Source organism: Thunnus albacares, chromosome 18 (assembly GCF_914725855.1).
Source record: "Thunnus albacares chromosome 18, fThuAlb1.1, whole genome shotgun sequence".
Classification (NCBI taxonomy): Eukaryota; Metazoa; Chordata; class Actinopteri; order Scombriformes; family Scombridae; genus Thunnus; species Thunnus albacares.
This window is the reverse complement of record NC_058123.1, coordinates 10224592-10237709: the sequence shown is the minus strand read 5'-3', so window position 1 is coordinate 10237709 and position 13118 is coordinate 10224592. Positions and strand designations below refer to the sequence as shown.

General features: G+C 41.4%; 1 protein-coding gene and 2 long non-coding RNA genes across 5 annotated transcripts in view; 2 read left to right on the top strand and 1 right to left on the bottom strand.

The window, feature by feature from the left end:
* LOC122968394 overlaps positions 1-13118 on the top strand; it is a 221677-nt gene that overhangs the window by 98074 nt on the left and 110485 nt on the right. The window lies entirely within an intron of this gene.
* The window catches only part of LOC122968389 (netrin-G2-like), a 66620-nt gene that overhangs the window by 8884 nt on the left and 44618 nt on the right, over positions 1-13118 (top strand). For both annotated transcript variants that reach the window (XM_044333580.1, XM_044333579.1), the window contains one exon: positions 5133-5776. In XM_044333580.1, coding sequence (XP_044189515.1) covers positions 5133-5776 — 644 coding nt within the window. The remainder of the gene's footprint in view (positions 1-5132; positions 5777-13118) is intronic.
* The window catches only part of LOC122968393, a 57205-nt gene continuing 53015 nt past the window's right edge, over positions 8929-13118 (bottom strand). For both annotated transcript variants that reach the window (XR_006398819.1, XR_006398820.1), the window contains one exon: positions 8929-9170. This is a non-coding gene — a long non-coding RNA (uncharacterized LOC122968393). The remainder of the gene's footprint in view (positions 9171-13118) is intronic.

Below are 13118 nucleotides of genomic sequence, written 5' to 3'. Positions count from 1 at the left end.
GGTGCGGGCCACCTGCCGCAGCAGTTGGCCAGGATATATATGTGTGTGTGAGTGTGTTTACGGGTGTTTGTGGGTGTGTGTCTGTGTGTGTGTGTGTGTGTAGGCTGGCATAGATATACTGGATCGGGGCAGAGTGCTGGCAGGAGGTAGAGTGGGATAAGAACGACAGGGCACACAAAGGGCTTATACATAACCTCGTGCGTAAGTCTCGTGAGGGATAAAAATCTTCCAGCCTATATTACTGTACATATCACCTCCTCCTGTAGCTAATCCTAAAGGGCCCGGAGAGGTCAGAGCACACTGATGAACAGCAGTGTGCAGCTTTTTGACCCGACGCTCAAATCCAACAACATGACACCCAGACGTAAAAAAGAAAAATACTGTATTGATCCTTGCCTCTTGTCTGATTTGTACAGTCGCCTGCATACACACACACACACACACAAAAAAAAACACACTTTCTCTTCCTGACTCTCTACATCTTTGTCTCAGTCTGTAAACACTATCACAAACACACTTCAGCAGCTAACGTATAAGGAGTTTCTATCTGGGACAGTGTGACAGTGCAATCATTTTCAATAGGATTTGTAGGTCGAGGGTCATCCCTGGAACAACAGCCTCCTAAATCCAGTCTGTTGTGTATAAACGTGTGTCTGAGCTAAGGTCAGAGGATGCACTAATGGAGGGCACAAAAGCAGCAGGGCCACTACAGAGCAGCTTTCAGCTAAAAGTAGCACATACCGGCTCTGACTTTCACTGTAACCTCCTTCATCTAATTCTAATTACCTTTTCCGGTTGCAGTTGGTTATGAGCGTTGTAGATTATCATCCTAAGTGTGTTTGCACTGACAGTGATCTCTGTCTGAGTCGGTGCAAGGGAGATAATTGGGTTATCAGATAGAGAACAATGCTGATATGTCGTCCCTGTGAGGAGAGAGATAGATTATCTGCGGTTTTTTGGTATAAAGATACTGTAGTTTCACTGCTGTGCCTTCACATGCATTATTATCTTGTATAGTGTCTTCAATGCCGCACAGCTTCCCTCAGCACCGGCTCAGCATTTGCTTATGTTTGGAGTTTTCCCACTCTGCGTTGTCACCATAAATCAGATGATTTATAATCTCAGCCTCGCAGGATTGTAACTTTGGCTTTTGTTATTAGACCACTAGAGTGGGTTTGAGTGACTGCTCACTTTCCCTTGGTACAGTCCAATGACTTTACTCAAAAGGCAGAACTGTCGGGATGTGCTGCTTCTTGGAAACAGACATGAAAAAGTGAGCGTCTGCAAAGAAGCTGTGACACATGATCTGCGCTTGCAGAGTACATCGATATGATGCAATACTGCTATCACGTTAGAGCTTACATCATAAAGAAAAAACTGCTATTTAAAGTGATACTGCTCCCAAAATCTTTTGAGTATCGAACAGTAATCCTCTGTAGGCTGCAGAAAGTTTGGTCAGCTTGAATTTATGTTACTAACGATGGATTCCAGCAGAAAAAGGAAACAAAACATCCATAAAAACTTCTCAAACCACCCCTGCAGCATAATCCGCTTCCACTCTCCGTCTCTATGTTCCGAACACTCCCGTTTTCACGTAAAATGTGGCTAAATACACAATTTGCATCTCAATCTTGCACGCACGACTCTGTCAAGCTCGTTAGCGGGCGCGTGCGCCGGTTCATGAATGTTAAAGCGCCCACCTCCTGCTGACTACAGCCGCCATTTTCCATCAAGGATGAAACTACAAACTATTTACTGACACCTTTCAAGTCTACGGGGGGTTGCATGATTTCACACTAGAAAGATAGATTTTGTGTGGAATATCACTTAAAAGTCATTATCCGATCTGATTCCGCAGTGCTTAACTAATGCAAAAAGCCTTTCAGTGTGTTCCATCAGTTTGTGTAATCAATCTTCTCAGTATTTTAGTCATGGCTGTAATCTGATAAACTGAAAAGCAGGCGGTAATTTTGTGGAGTTGATTTAATGCATCACTTTGATGAAACTGCATAAAACATTTCATTCTATATTGGTATGATTTTCATCAACACCCAGACTGGTCTTTTTGTACAGTTTTTCTCTAGTTTGATGTTAGATATGGTTTAGTTATCTCTGGGAACTATAAAGGAAAATGCACAAGAATCAAGTCTTTCATCATCTTTGAATTCATCAAACTGCTAAAAGTGACATTTGGGACTTAAATGAAAGAGAAAAGTGACTGAAACTTTACATGTTTTGCAATAATTGTGCAAAATATAATTGTTATGTTGAATTATGTCTAATTCAGAACTGGCTAGTTTTAGTTTACTGTTTGCATTTGATTTGAACATCTGACAGACTTTTATACGACTTTTTCTTTTAACAGCAGCAGAATTTCAATTATGAGTCCAATTATGTAATCCTAGATTATAAAATGATTAGATTGTTGTTAATTCTGTATGTTAATTGTTACAGGAGGTGTCATGGATTTCACACTTCTAACATTTAAAAAAAAAAAATTCATGTTTTGCAGAATAACATGTCACTAAAATGTAAGGATCAAACAATACATATAATCAATCACATGATCGCATGAGAGCTGATGCTTCCAGAAAATAACTTTATTTCATCTTAAATTGGCAGTTTAGACCATTTTTAAGTGTAATTCTTAGAAGTTTGACAAGCCCAGCTCTGTACAAATGACGTCAAACCAGCTGCAGGGTTAAACAACATCTGCTTTACATAGAAACATACAGTAGCATGTTTTTTATTTGACTAATAGAGGGAAATATTAACCTGGCATGTAAACACTAAAGTACAATGTGTGTTGATGAACCGCTGTTGTTCATTTTCTTTGCAGGTTGTGCAAAGTTAAAGTAGTTTAGTGCCTTTGCATTTGTCAGCAGGGCAAATATTTGTTGTCAACCCATCTTAGATTTGAGTCTTCTGGTTGACAGTTTTACCTCTTGCCACTGCTCGTCATTTGTCCTTTCTCATATTTTATTTGAATATCTAAAAATATTCCAAAAATAATTATTTAATTACGTCTGCTGTTTTTCTGTAGTTGCTGTTGTCAACACAATTACCATTACCTCACCACCAAACAGCGTTTCAGGATGAGCCGGTTACATCCTTAAACACAACAATTAAACAGTAGTAAAACACGAGCGGTGAAGATGAGAAGATAAAAGAAAACAAAGAAGAAAAGGGGAGGAAGAAGGAGAGGAGGAGGAGGAGGAGGAGGAGGAGGGTGGTGGTGGTGGTGGAGGTGGAAGGATAAAAAGAAAGAAAAGAAGAGGGATATTTTAAGACACTCACTGCACTCCATCAACAGCTTGTTAAACGAGATGCAGTAAAACGCAGAAATACTATTGGGTTCCCGATAAATAAAAGACGAAGGATAACATCAGAATTTAATCAGTAACTACAAATGTAGAAAACAGGAGATGAGGATGGAAACTTCAGAGGCATCGGTGGCTAATTGCTAACCTAAATAAAATATATGAACTGCATTTAGAGCAGAGATCTGTTTAGTTAATGGTCTATAAATATAACAGCGTTATGACAAAGATAGAGATTTCAGTTTTGGGACTTTGTGAGTTCTGCTATGATAAAAACAAACCAGTAGTGAATACAGTGACAAATAATGACCCCTTTGATACAATGAATGACTGTGACTAAACAACGGAGAAAATAATAAGCCCTTATCAGTCTAATTAGTCCATCCTGGGGGCATGATGAGCCTTATGAATGTGATACAATCTAAACAGCGTTAGAGCTGAATTTTGCACAAATTATGCACCAGGAGAGACGGCTGTGAGGATCTCTGGGATTTCTTTGTGTAAATATTTAACTTCTGTGGTGATGTGGATGTCAGACAACTGGCTTACAACAGTAGGCTACATCCATTTTACTGAAATATATGCAAATGTCTCGAATATGAGAAGCCAGCAAGAGTTAGGATGTTGCTGGACCCGGACATTTAGAAACGTATTCGAGGGAAGGGATTTTAAATTCGACAAAGTTTGGTGGAGGGCTAAAAAAACTCTCTATATAGGTCATGGGAGGTACGGGATCTGACATGTTTGGAACATGATCGGAATTAATTTGTCTTTTTGGAAGAAAAGGACGATGAGAGGCGCGAGATCTGTGAACAGAGAGAGTGAAAGGCGTTTCTTTAGTGCAGGTGGAAAGAGGCTCGTAGCTCTCTGTGAGGAGTGTGAATAATCCCGTTGACTTTTGTAGAGGGGCCGTGGCTTGAAAGTCTTGACATCACTAGAAGAGGAGGATCAATTCTCTGGAGTTAAAAGTGCAGCAGCACTCTGCTGTCTATGCAAAGACAGTGATGGTGCACGATCCCCTTGACCTTCACACTTCCTGTTGTGTTGTTTGGCAAGTTTACTTTTAAGCTCTGTGTCCCTCAGTGCTCTGGCAAAGAGTTGAAGACACTCCTCGTTTAGATTTACACCAGCAATATGAATAGTTTTTTTTAGCTAGTCTCGTAGGAAAAAGTGCATATCTTTTGAATCAGTGTGTGTGGGTACCTATGACTGCAACTACTGCAAAAAAAACCTGAGCAAAAAATTATGCTGCAAAACATTTTTGTTTTCTCATTAAAGTCAGACTTGAAATAACATTTTGATAAAGTCTGTGCAAGGCTGGATTATCAAATAGGCAAAGAAGCCAACTGCCCCAGGGCCCCATCCCCTCTGGGAACCCAAAAGGTCCCACGTTCACTGTGTTGCAATTACTTTGAGGTAATTTGATGAATTGTAAATTAGTTTTGAAATATGCACCATCAAAGCACGTATACACTGAAATTATAAGGGTTTATTAATGGGTATAAAAAAGGGCCTTAAGGTTTACCCTTTTATTAAAACCTTGGGGCCATGTCTCCTGTGTCAAAATGTAGTTTCACACATTTATTAAATCAGGTCATAGTATGTATAGTGTTTCATAAAATTATCAGTAACTAACTAACTAACAACAAGAAAATCTGAGGCCAGTCAATGTTACAGCATCGGATATTTGTTGGTTTTGACACTTCAAAACAAATCTTTTTATGACAAATATCACATATTCTCTGTAGTTTATCATCATAACATTCGATCTCTGACTGATGTGTGACTGCTCTGTCTTCATCCCTCTCGTAGGAGAACCCATACCTGTGCAGTGACGAGTGTGATGCCTCTAATCCAGACTTGGCCCACCCTCCTCAGCTGATGCAGGACCGTGAACGCAACGGCCTAATCACCTACTGGCAGACGGTCACATGGAGACGCCACCCTGAGCCCCTGCTGGCTAACATCACCATGTCCTGGAACAAGAGTCTGGAGCTCACAGACGACATCCAGATCACCTTCGAGTACGGCCGTCCTACCATCATGGTACTGGATAAGTCCATGGACCACGGGCGCTCCTGGCAGCCGTACCAGTTCTACGCTGACGACTGCCTGGACGCCTTCAACATGCCACCTAAACGTGTGCGTGACCTCTCGCCCGCCAACATCACTCGGGTCATCTGCACCGAGCAGTACTCGCGCTGGGTCGGCTCCAAGAACGACAAGAATGTGAAGTTCGAGGTTCGGGCGCGCTTCGCTGTGTTCGCCGGCCCTCGGCTACAGAACATGGACAGCCTGTATACTCGCATGGAAAGTATGAAGGGACTGAGAGACTTCTTCACCTTCACCAACCTTAGAATGAGGCTTCTCAGGCCCGCCCTCGGAGGCACCTACGTCCAGAGAGACAACTTGCTCAAGTACTTCTATGCCATCTCCAACATCGAGGTACCTGCCAGGTGAGGGTCGAAGCTGACTTAGTTAGGGATGCACATTTTTAAATGCCTTGATACATGCTGACTCACTTCATAATAAGGAAAATATTCTTTTTTTTAAGAAAAATAAAGGCAGATACCAAAGTGTTCTGAAACAAAAATTTCATCTATCATGAAATACATGAAAAGATTGTATTTCTACTAAAAAGTATTGTAGAGCAGAGTAAAAAAAATAGCAAAAACAAACTACAAAAGAAGAATATGACAGCTATGTTATTAATTATATTTGTGAAAATCTTCATCCCTAAAACCAAATATTACTCCTCAAGTGTCGGTAAATGTAAAAAGTTCTCAGCTTGATGGCTTTTTGGGGTACAGAAGTTTTTCTTTTTAAAGTAAATCTTCCCAAAAATAACACAAATTCACACATAAAAGACAAAATATTGTCAGTTTGTTAAAGCTCACAAGCATCCTTGACGTTATTTATACATTAACTGTCGATGATTATTGCTGAAATGTTCATATAAGGTTACTAATCTGTCAGAATATCTGCTGTAAGGATATTCTTAAAACAAGTCAGCAACTAAAGATATGTGTAACTATAAAACATATAGTATTATATCATTAAATATCCCTTCACACTCACATATGATGGATAATAAAAACCACCTGGTGATCAACGTAACCTCTGGTCTGACAATCATGCACACAGACACTCTGATCCGAGGGCGTTCACGATGACCCTGTTTCTCTTAGCATAGATCCTGGTCTGCCTGTCACTGGCCTGTGAAGACCATGATTAATGACAGAAACATACGGCCTCGGTGGTCTAACGTAAACCGCCATCCACATCCTGCCAGGGGAGCCGGGAACCCTTACATGGCAACTTTGTGACAGTGAAGGATGCTCGGGCCGTCACGCGCCTGCTTAGCATCAACAAGCCATCTCTCCTACCTTTCAGAATTATTATTCCAATCAATACGGCAGGCTGACATTTGAATGGTATTTAACATCCTTGTTGGGATGGCCTGGAATGGGAGGAAGGAGGCGTGAATTAGTGCTTGTGTGTGTGTGTGTGTGTGTGTGTGTGTGTAGATAGGAGTGTGGGGGGGTGAGATGGGGAAAGTGAAAATGAGCGACTGTTTGAGGGGGGGGAACGTTGGCCGATGCAGGCGTCTTGTGTTTGTGTGTGTGCAGTTGAGGTATTGGGGGGGTGGGGGGTGTTTGATGAAGTCCTGAGTGGATGCTGACACAGCACACACACATGCACACACACACACACACACAAAGAAACAGCCCTCTGGCACTGTGGAAAGGGCCTGCAGGTATTGATCACAGCCACTTTTCAGGCTCAGCACAGAATCAGAGAGAGAGAGAGGGAGAGATCAGCCCAATACCCTGGGGGGAGAAAACAGTCCATCACTAAGCCAGAACCCTCCACCAAACCCAGCAAATTTAATAATCAGCCATCTCTGTTTTGAAATATTTGTGCTTATTTCTTTATTTAGTAGTCCACAAGCGCACCACATCTAAGAATTTATCATCCGACTCGAAATCCCTGCTGTGCTGCTTTGCTTGAAACACCCTCTACACTGTAAGCTCTCAAAAAAAAAAAAAAAAAAATTTCTCTTCATATTTATACTGCCAGAAAACTTTCTTAATTTCTCTCCTCATCCAGGGAGCAGGGCTGGTGGCATCTGGCGATAGTGTCAGTATGTGCTGGATCTGGTGACAGAGGACCCAAATATAGCCCTGTGGAGATGACTGAGGCCAGTCCGTCTTCCGCCCCCCCCCCTCCACCCGGCCACCCACACCTCCCGTAACATAATCACTAATCAATAAGTTATTCTGGGCAGCCAGCAGGAGTATTAGGTGATGGTGGTAGGGGGTCCTCAACAGTACAGTACAATCAGAAGTGTCTGATGCTTATGGCTGGGAAATTGATTTTGGGGAGCGAGACGATTAGTCAATGTTCCCTGGACAAAAGGCTAAGCTATTTCATCTCATCTCATCTGGCCTTAGTAACATATTGGGGTTTCCAATGCTTAAAATTTGAATAATGAATATTCCACTCCGCTGGTGCTCCGGCGGGGACGGCGCAGCGAAATGGGTTTTATATGATCAAGACCGAGTGGCAGTGTACCGCAGGTCGCCACGGTAATGAGATATGCTAGTGTTATCGATGGAGAGAGGGTTGTAGTCACATCCTGGCTGTATTGTATGTCCCCGGGCTTCTGGCTGTGTCTCTCTGGCTGATCCCCGTTAAAAGTGATTATTATTAGTTGACTGTTCTTAATGATCTGAGTTGATCCGGACGGAAAGAGCAAAACAAGCTCCCCCCCCCCCCCCATCAACCGGTGTAAGATGTTACCTCTGTGGGACGTGTCTATTTTATCTGACGCTGCATTGTCAGAGTGACTGGCCGGGCTCTAAAGAGCTGGCGCAGGTATACGGGAAGCCAGGTACTCAGGGCTAAATAGTGCTGCTTTATCAATAAATACGTAACCCGATAGGCCATTAAGTGCAAACGCAGGCAAGCCAGGTTTTGATGGGAGGGAGGTTGTAAATTTAGATTTGTGGACGCGATGAAAACACCCAGCAAACTGGATCTCGAGCATGAGAGGGCAGTTAGGGTAGAGGGCAGCCAGAGGTGGCACAAGGATTTTGAAGCGGGCAGAGAGCAGAGAAGGTCATACAGAGTCAAATTGGATAGAGTCGATAGAGTATTATCATATGATTCAGCATCAGTCACTCTGTGTTGCAAAGTTCTCCCAAGGTTAACTGTAATGAGCTACAGAGACGACTACAATATAAATTTTAAGTTAAGGTGTTTTGAGTTTTGAGAGTCTCAGGCTTTATGCTCATTTTACAGACTACATTCCACCTTTAGATGTGACCATTTCCATATCACTGATGGGCCAAGCGAAAGCCATCTCCAACCATCAAAGATAGAGTGGCGACGCTTCAACTCTATCATCATTTACATCAGTGAAATCACATTCGCCAGGAAGCTTCACTCAGAAGCAGAGCTCTCAAATTCTCCCTCATTCATTGGACCTCCATCTCTCCATCCCTGTCCCCTCTGTCCCATCTGTCAGCCATCCCTGCTGGACTGTGGCGTGGACTATGGAGGGTTGTGGCTGGTCTGTAGTCTGCATTATGGATTAGACACAGGGTCATGGATTGGGCCTTTTTTAATGAAATAAGCAGCAGGTCATACAGTGGGTCTTTATAATGGAATAAAGGAAAGGCTGTAAGCTCAGGAAGAGCCAACTAAGTGGATTAGGGCCAAGACGGAGGGAAGGAGATGGAGGAGGATGAGGAGGAAGACGAAGTCTGCCATCGCTTCTCTCCCCTGGTGGTAATCGCTGCAGCATCAGGTCCTTTACTCCCCGACTTCTCAATTTGATTGGATTGGCTGATGGAGGAAGACTGACATTTAAGAAGAGCCAAGTTAGCAGTGTGACTGTCTGTTCCTCTCCTTGGTCAGTCAGCGGAGCGAGAGTAAAGAAAAAAAAACCCCAGAAATTCTTTAATTGAGTAAAGTTCAGCACATGTACAACAATACAGCACTGTTGTAGGTGAAGTCACCACCACTAATCATTTTTCCATTCGCAAAAACATGATAATATGCACCAAGTCAAACAAAACTGACTGACTAATAAACTCTGCAAACAGCATTTATATGTTAATTTTATCCAATTTTATTGAAAAGTAACATTATTTGACATTTGAGGCATTATTTCATAATATAATTGTATTAGATCAAGTATTGATTTTCTCAAAAATGTGTTTGTCCTTAATTGGCTTCTGCAAACTACTGAACCAGTGGTGACAGAGGAATAATCAAACTGTTTTCCAAACTGTGAAAACAAAATCTAAACTGCAAACCAGGGCAACATCAAAAATGTATGGCTAGTATTGATTTATTTCCAAGCAAACTTTGGAGGGAATTTATTTGATAATAATTACACAATTTTCCTAATTGCCATATTTCTCGAGGTATAAGAAATCATAAAATGGGATTTCTATCATGTATAATCTTGACCATAAATAGTAACAAGACTAAGAGTCTACAGTCAGTCCTTTACTTCGGCACAGTGGTGCTTTGAGCTAAATGCTCACAATGACAACGCTCACATCTTACTGTTTAGCAGGTATAATGTTTACCATGATTACCATCTTAGTTTAGAGCGCTAGCATGCTAACATTTGATTGAAAACAGACTGAAATTTTGACCAGATGATGGCGTTAGGTGAGAAGTTAAAAGATCAACAAAACTTATTACAATTCATCCTGAAGAGGACATGACTGTAATACATTTCATGACAATCCGTCCGATAGTTGTTGAAGCCAAGGTGGCGCTAGAGGAAAAGTCAGGGGATCACAAAAGTCATTAGGATTCAACATCGCCATCCTTACAGCCACTAGCGAAGCTGAAACTGTGGAAAGAGTATTAATAATATTAATATCACCACTACGACTGTTACTACCAGCAGTATAAAACATTAAAGCATTTTGTTCTGTGGGTTTTAACCCCTAAATGTGTCTGATAGAGCCTATCTCCTGCCAACAACTAATCATTTTCCAGTAGTGAAAATTAGTTAAGAGAGTTTAGTTAGAATTTAGTGGCATCTAGTGGAGCGGACTTGGCAGAAATGGAATATTAAATTCATAAGTATGTTTTAATTAGTGTATAATCACCTGAAAATAAGAATTGTTGTGTTTTTGTTGCCTTAGAATGAACCCTTTATATCTACATAGGGAGCCTGCCATGTTGCAACGCCATGTTTCTACAGTAGCCCAGAACAGACAAACCAAACACTGGCTCTAGAGACGGCCTTTCACATTTTTCACGTGGTTCGCGGAAGGAGGGGGGGTGTATTTAGTTTGTTGCAACCTTCAACCTCACCGCTAGATGTCACTAAATCCTACACACAGGTCCTTTAAGAGTCATCCTGCCAGAAAACAAACCATATGAATGCTAATAATATTCAGAGTTTTTCCTTCATGGTCATGTTGTTTCATGCCTGCTTGACTCATTTATCCAATGTGTGTCTGTGTTTCTCTCAGTGCCATCCTGGCCCCCCTGCTGACAGAGCTAATGTGCTGAGAGGTCTAAGCCTTCCATCTCCTTGCAGACTGGAACAGGCTGGCATTGAAAACTTTCCTAGTCTTCATTAGCATGTTACAGAAAGATCAGTCAAAGCAGTTTTTATGTTTCTGCAGGTGTTCTTGTTTGTCTGTGGTTATATCAGTGACAGCCGGTGCAACAGAAGTCCTTTGTAATTCTCAATCAAATGGCAATATTTCCGCTTCGCAAAATATGCTACCGTAGTCATGATAAATTACTATTTCAAATGAGATGTGTTTCTGTAATTATCACAAAAAAACTTTTCAAAAGCTTACTTGTGAAAGATTTTGTAAGAGCAGAAGTATGCAAAGATTCAAGAAAATGCACTCCTTAGGCTAGGTGTGAGTTGGGAATCGTTGTGTTAAGCCCGTGTTGCACATGGAAATGTAATTTTTTTGAGAATTTTTATTTATGCAATCATGTTCAATATGCATCTATCAACCACTTTTCTCTCTCACTCGTGTGTGCTTCACTATCCAGAAATCAAATCTTAATGAAATTCTGACAATTTTACAATCTGATTTTGAGACTATGACATTAAAGTGACTAAATTACAGCACAGTCTGTTATGGATGAACAGATCACAAGATGCCATTGAAAGACAAACTGTAACTTGGTCTTGGTCCACATCTGGATCAGGTTTATGACAATGAACTAAAACTTAAACCCAAACCTACTGGGCATTCATCACAGCAGAATAAGGTAAAGTAAGTGAAACTGTTTGCCTCTTAAACTAAATAAAAACATGACAAACTCTTGTATCTAACACTCAACCAACAGCTGAAAGTGTTGTTCCCAAAATGGGGATATTGATTAGGTAATTAACAGGATAGGAAAGTAGAAAAAACACATATTTGAGCAGTGCTTTTTTTTGGTTTTCTTTTGTGGGAATTTCTTGGTAAATTGACCTTTTCAGACCTTTAAAAACTATTCAAATACAACAATCTGCAAATGAAGAATTGGTTGAACACCGAGCGACAAAGGGTCTCAAGTAGAAAATAGATTTGTTTTAAGGGGTAAAATCCAAAAAGGTTGGAAACCACTTCTCTAAAACATATTACTTTAGCTGGTAAATAATAATTCATGCAGAATAAACAATACTATTTAAATTATAAGTGCAACTAACTCATTTAAAACTTCAGGAAGACTAATCTGTACTGTTTTAGTCACGCTGCCTGCAGACAGATATACTAATTAGACCCTTAATGGCGTACAGTGGCTACACCCGACTGTTACAAAGGTTTATTGTGCTAGTAGAGGAATGATTGAGCACGACAGGGCAGATTCAGAGGAATCGATGTGGCCTCGAGGCTTGTCCGTCTTCTCCACTGGAGAATAAGGAAGAACAGATGCTTCTCCTCTGCTCCCTTTTTTCGGAGCCTCCGGTCTTTTTTTTTTTGTGTGTCTTGATTATCCACGTACTGTAGGGTGACTTTGACTTTGGCGAACTGTCACCACTATTTTTGAATTACACCAAAGTTTTCTTGTGTGTCCTTTACGGAGTGAAGGTGAGAGGATGGGAGGTATAAGCCTGGATCAAGGGGAGAGGGAGAGAAAGAAAAGAGGGAGGCAGATGATGGATTAACTTCTAGTTTCATGGGACTAGCTGGGGTGTGTGATTTTGTGATGAATGATGTGAGGTGTGATGCTCTGTAAATATTATTCTCCAGTTCACACGGCGACCACAGAGCAGTCTCCCCACGTATTCTCCATATTTTCCGCCCTCAGTCGAAAAAAACCTTCCCCATCTATTCTGTTTCATGAGAAAAAAACGCTTTGCACTTGAATACTTGCCACCTTTTCCCCCTCATGAATGAAAGATACCGATCCTTGCTTGATGTGTGATGAGGAGAACATCCAAGTGGTGGCTCATGTGTTCTCGCTGAAGACAGACAAGAAAAAAACCTTCACGCGTGGATCCTCCCACCACGGCTCAGACTCCTCCCATCTGAGTTATCTCCCTCTGAGGCAGCAGCCGCAGCTCAGAAACAGATCACTTTTTAAATCATTCATGAGCACTCCCCAGAAAAGAAAGGCATGCAGAAAGCTGAGGGACCGCAATGAGGAAAGTGTCATTGTTCCTCTCATATGTGATGATTTATGACACAATGGTTGTAACTGATTTGATAATCGCAGTTTATTTCCCCTCAGAAGGGAAGAAAGTTAAAGTCAGCGATTTCGCCTTTTTTCCCCCTTTCATTCCCCATCTTTTGTTTCACTGATCTTTTTTTT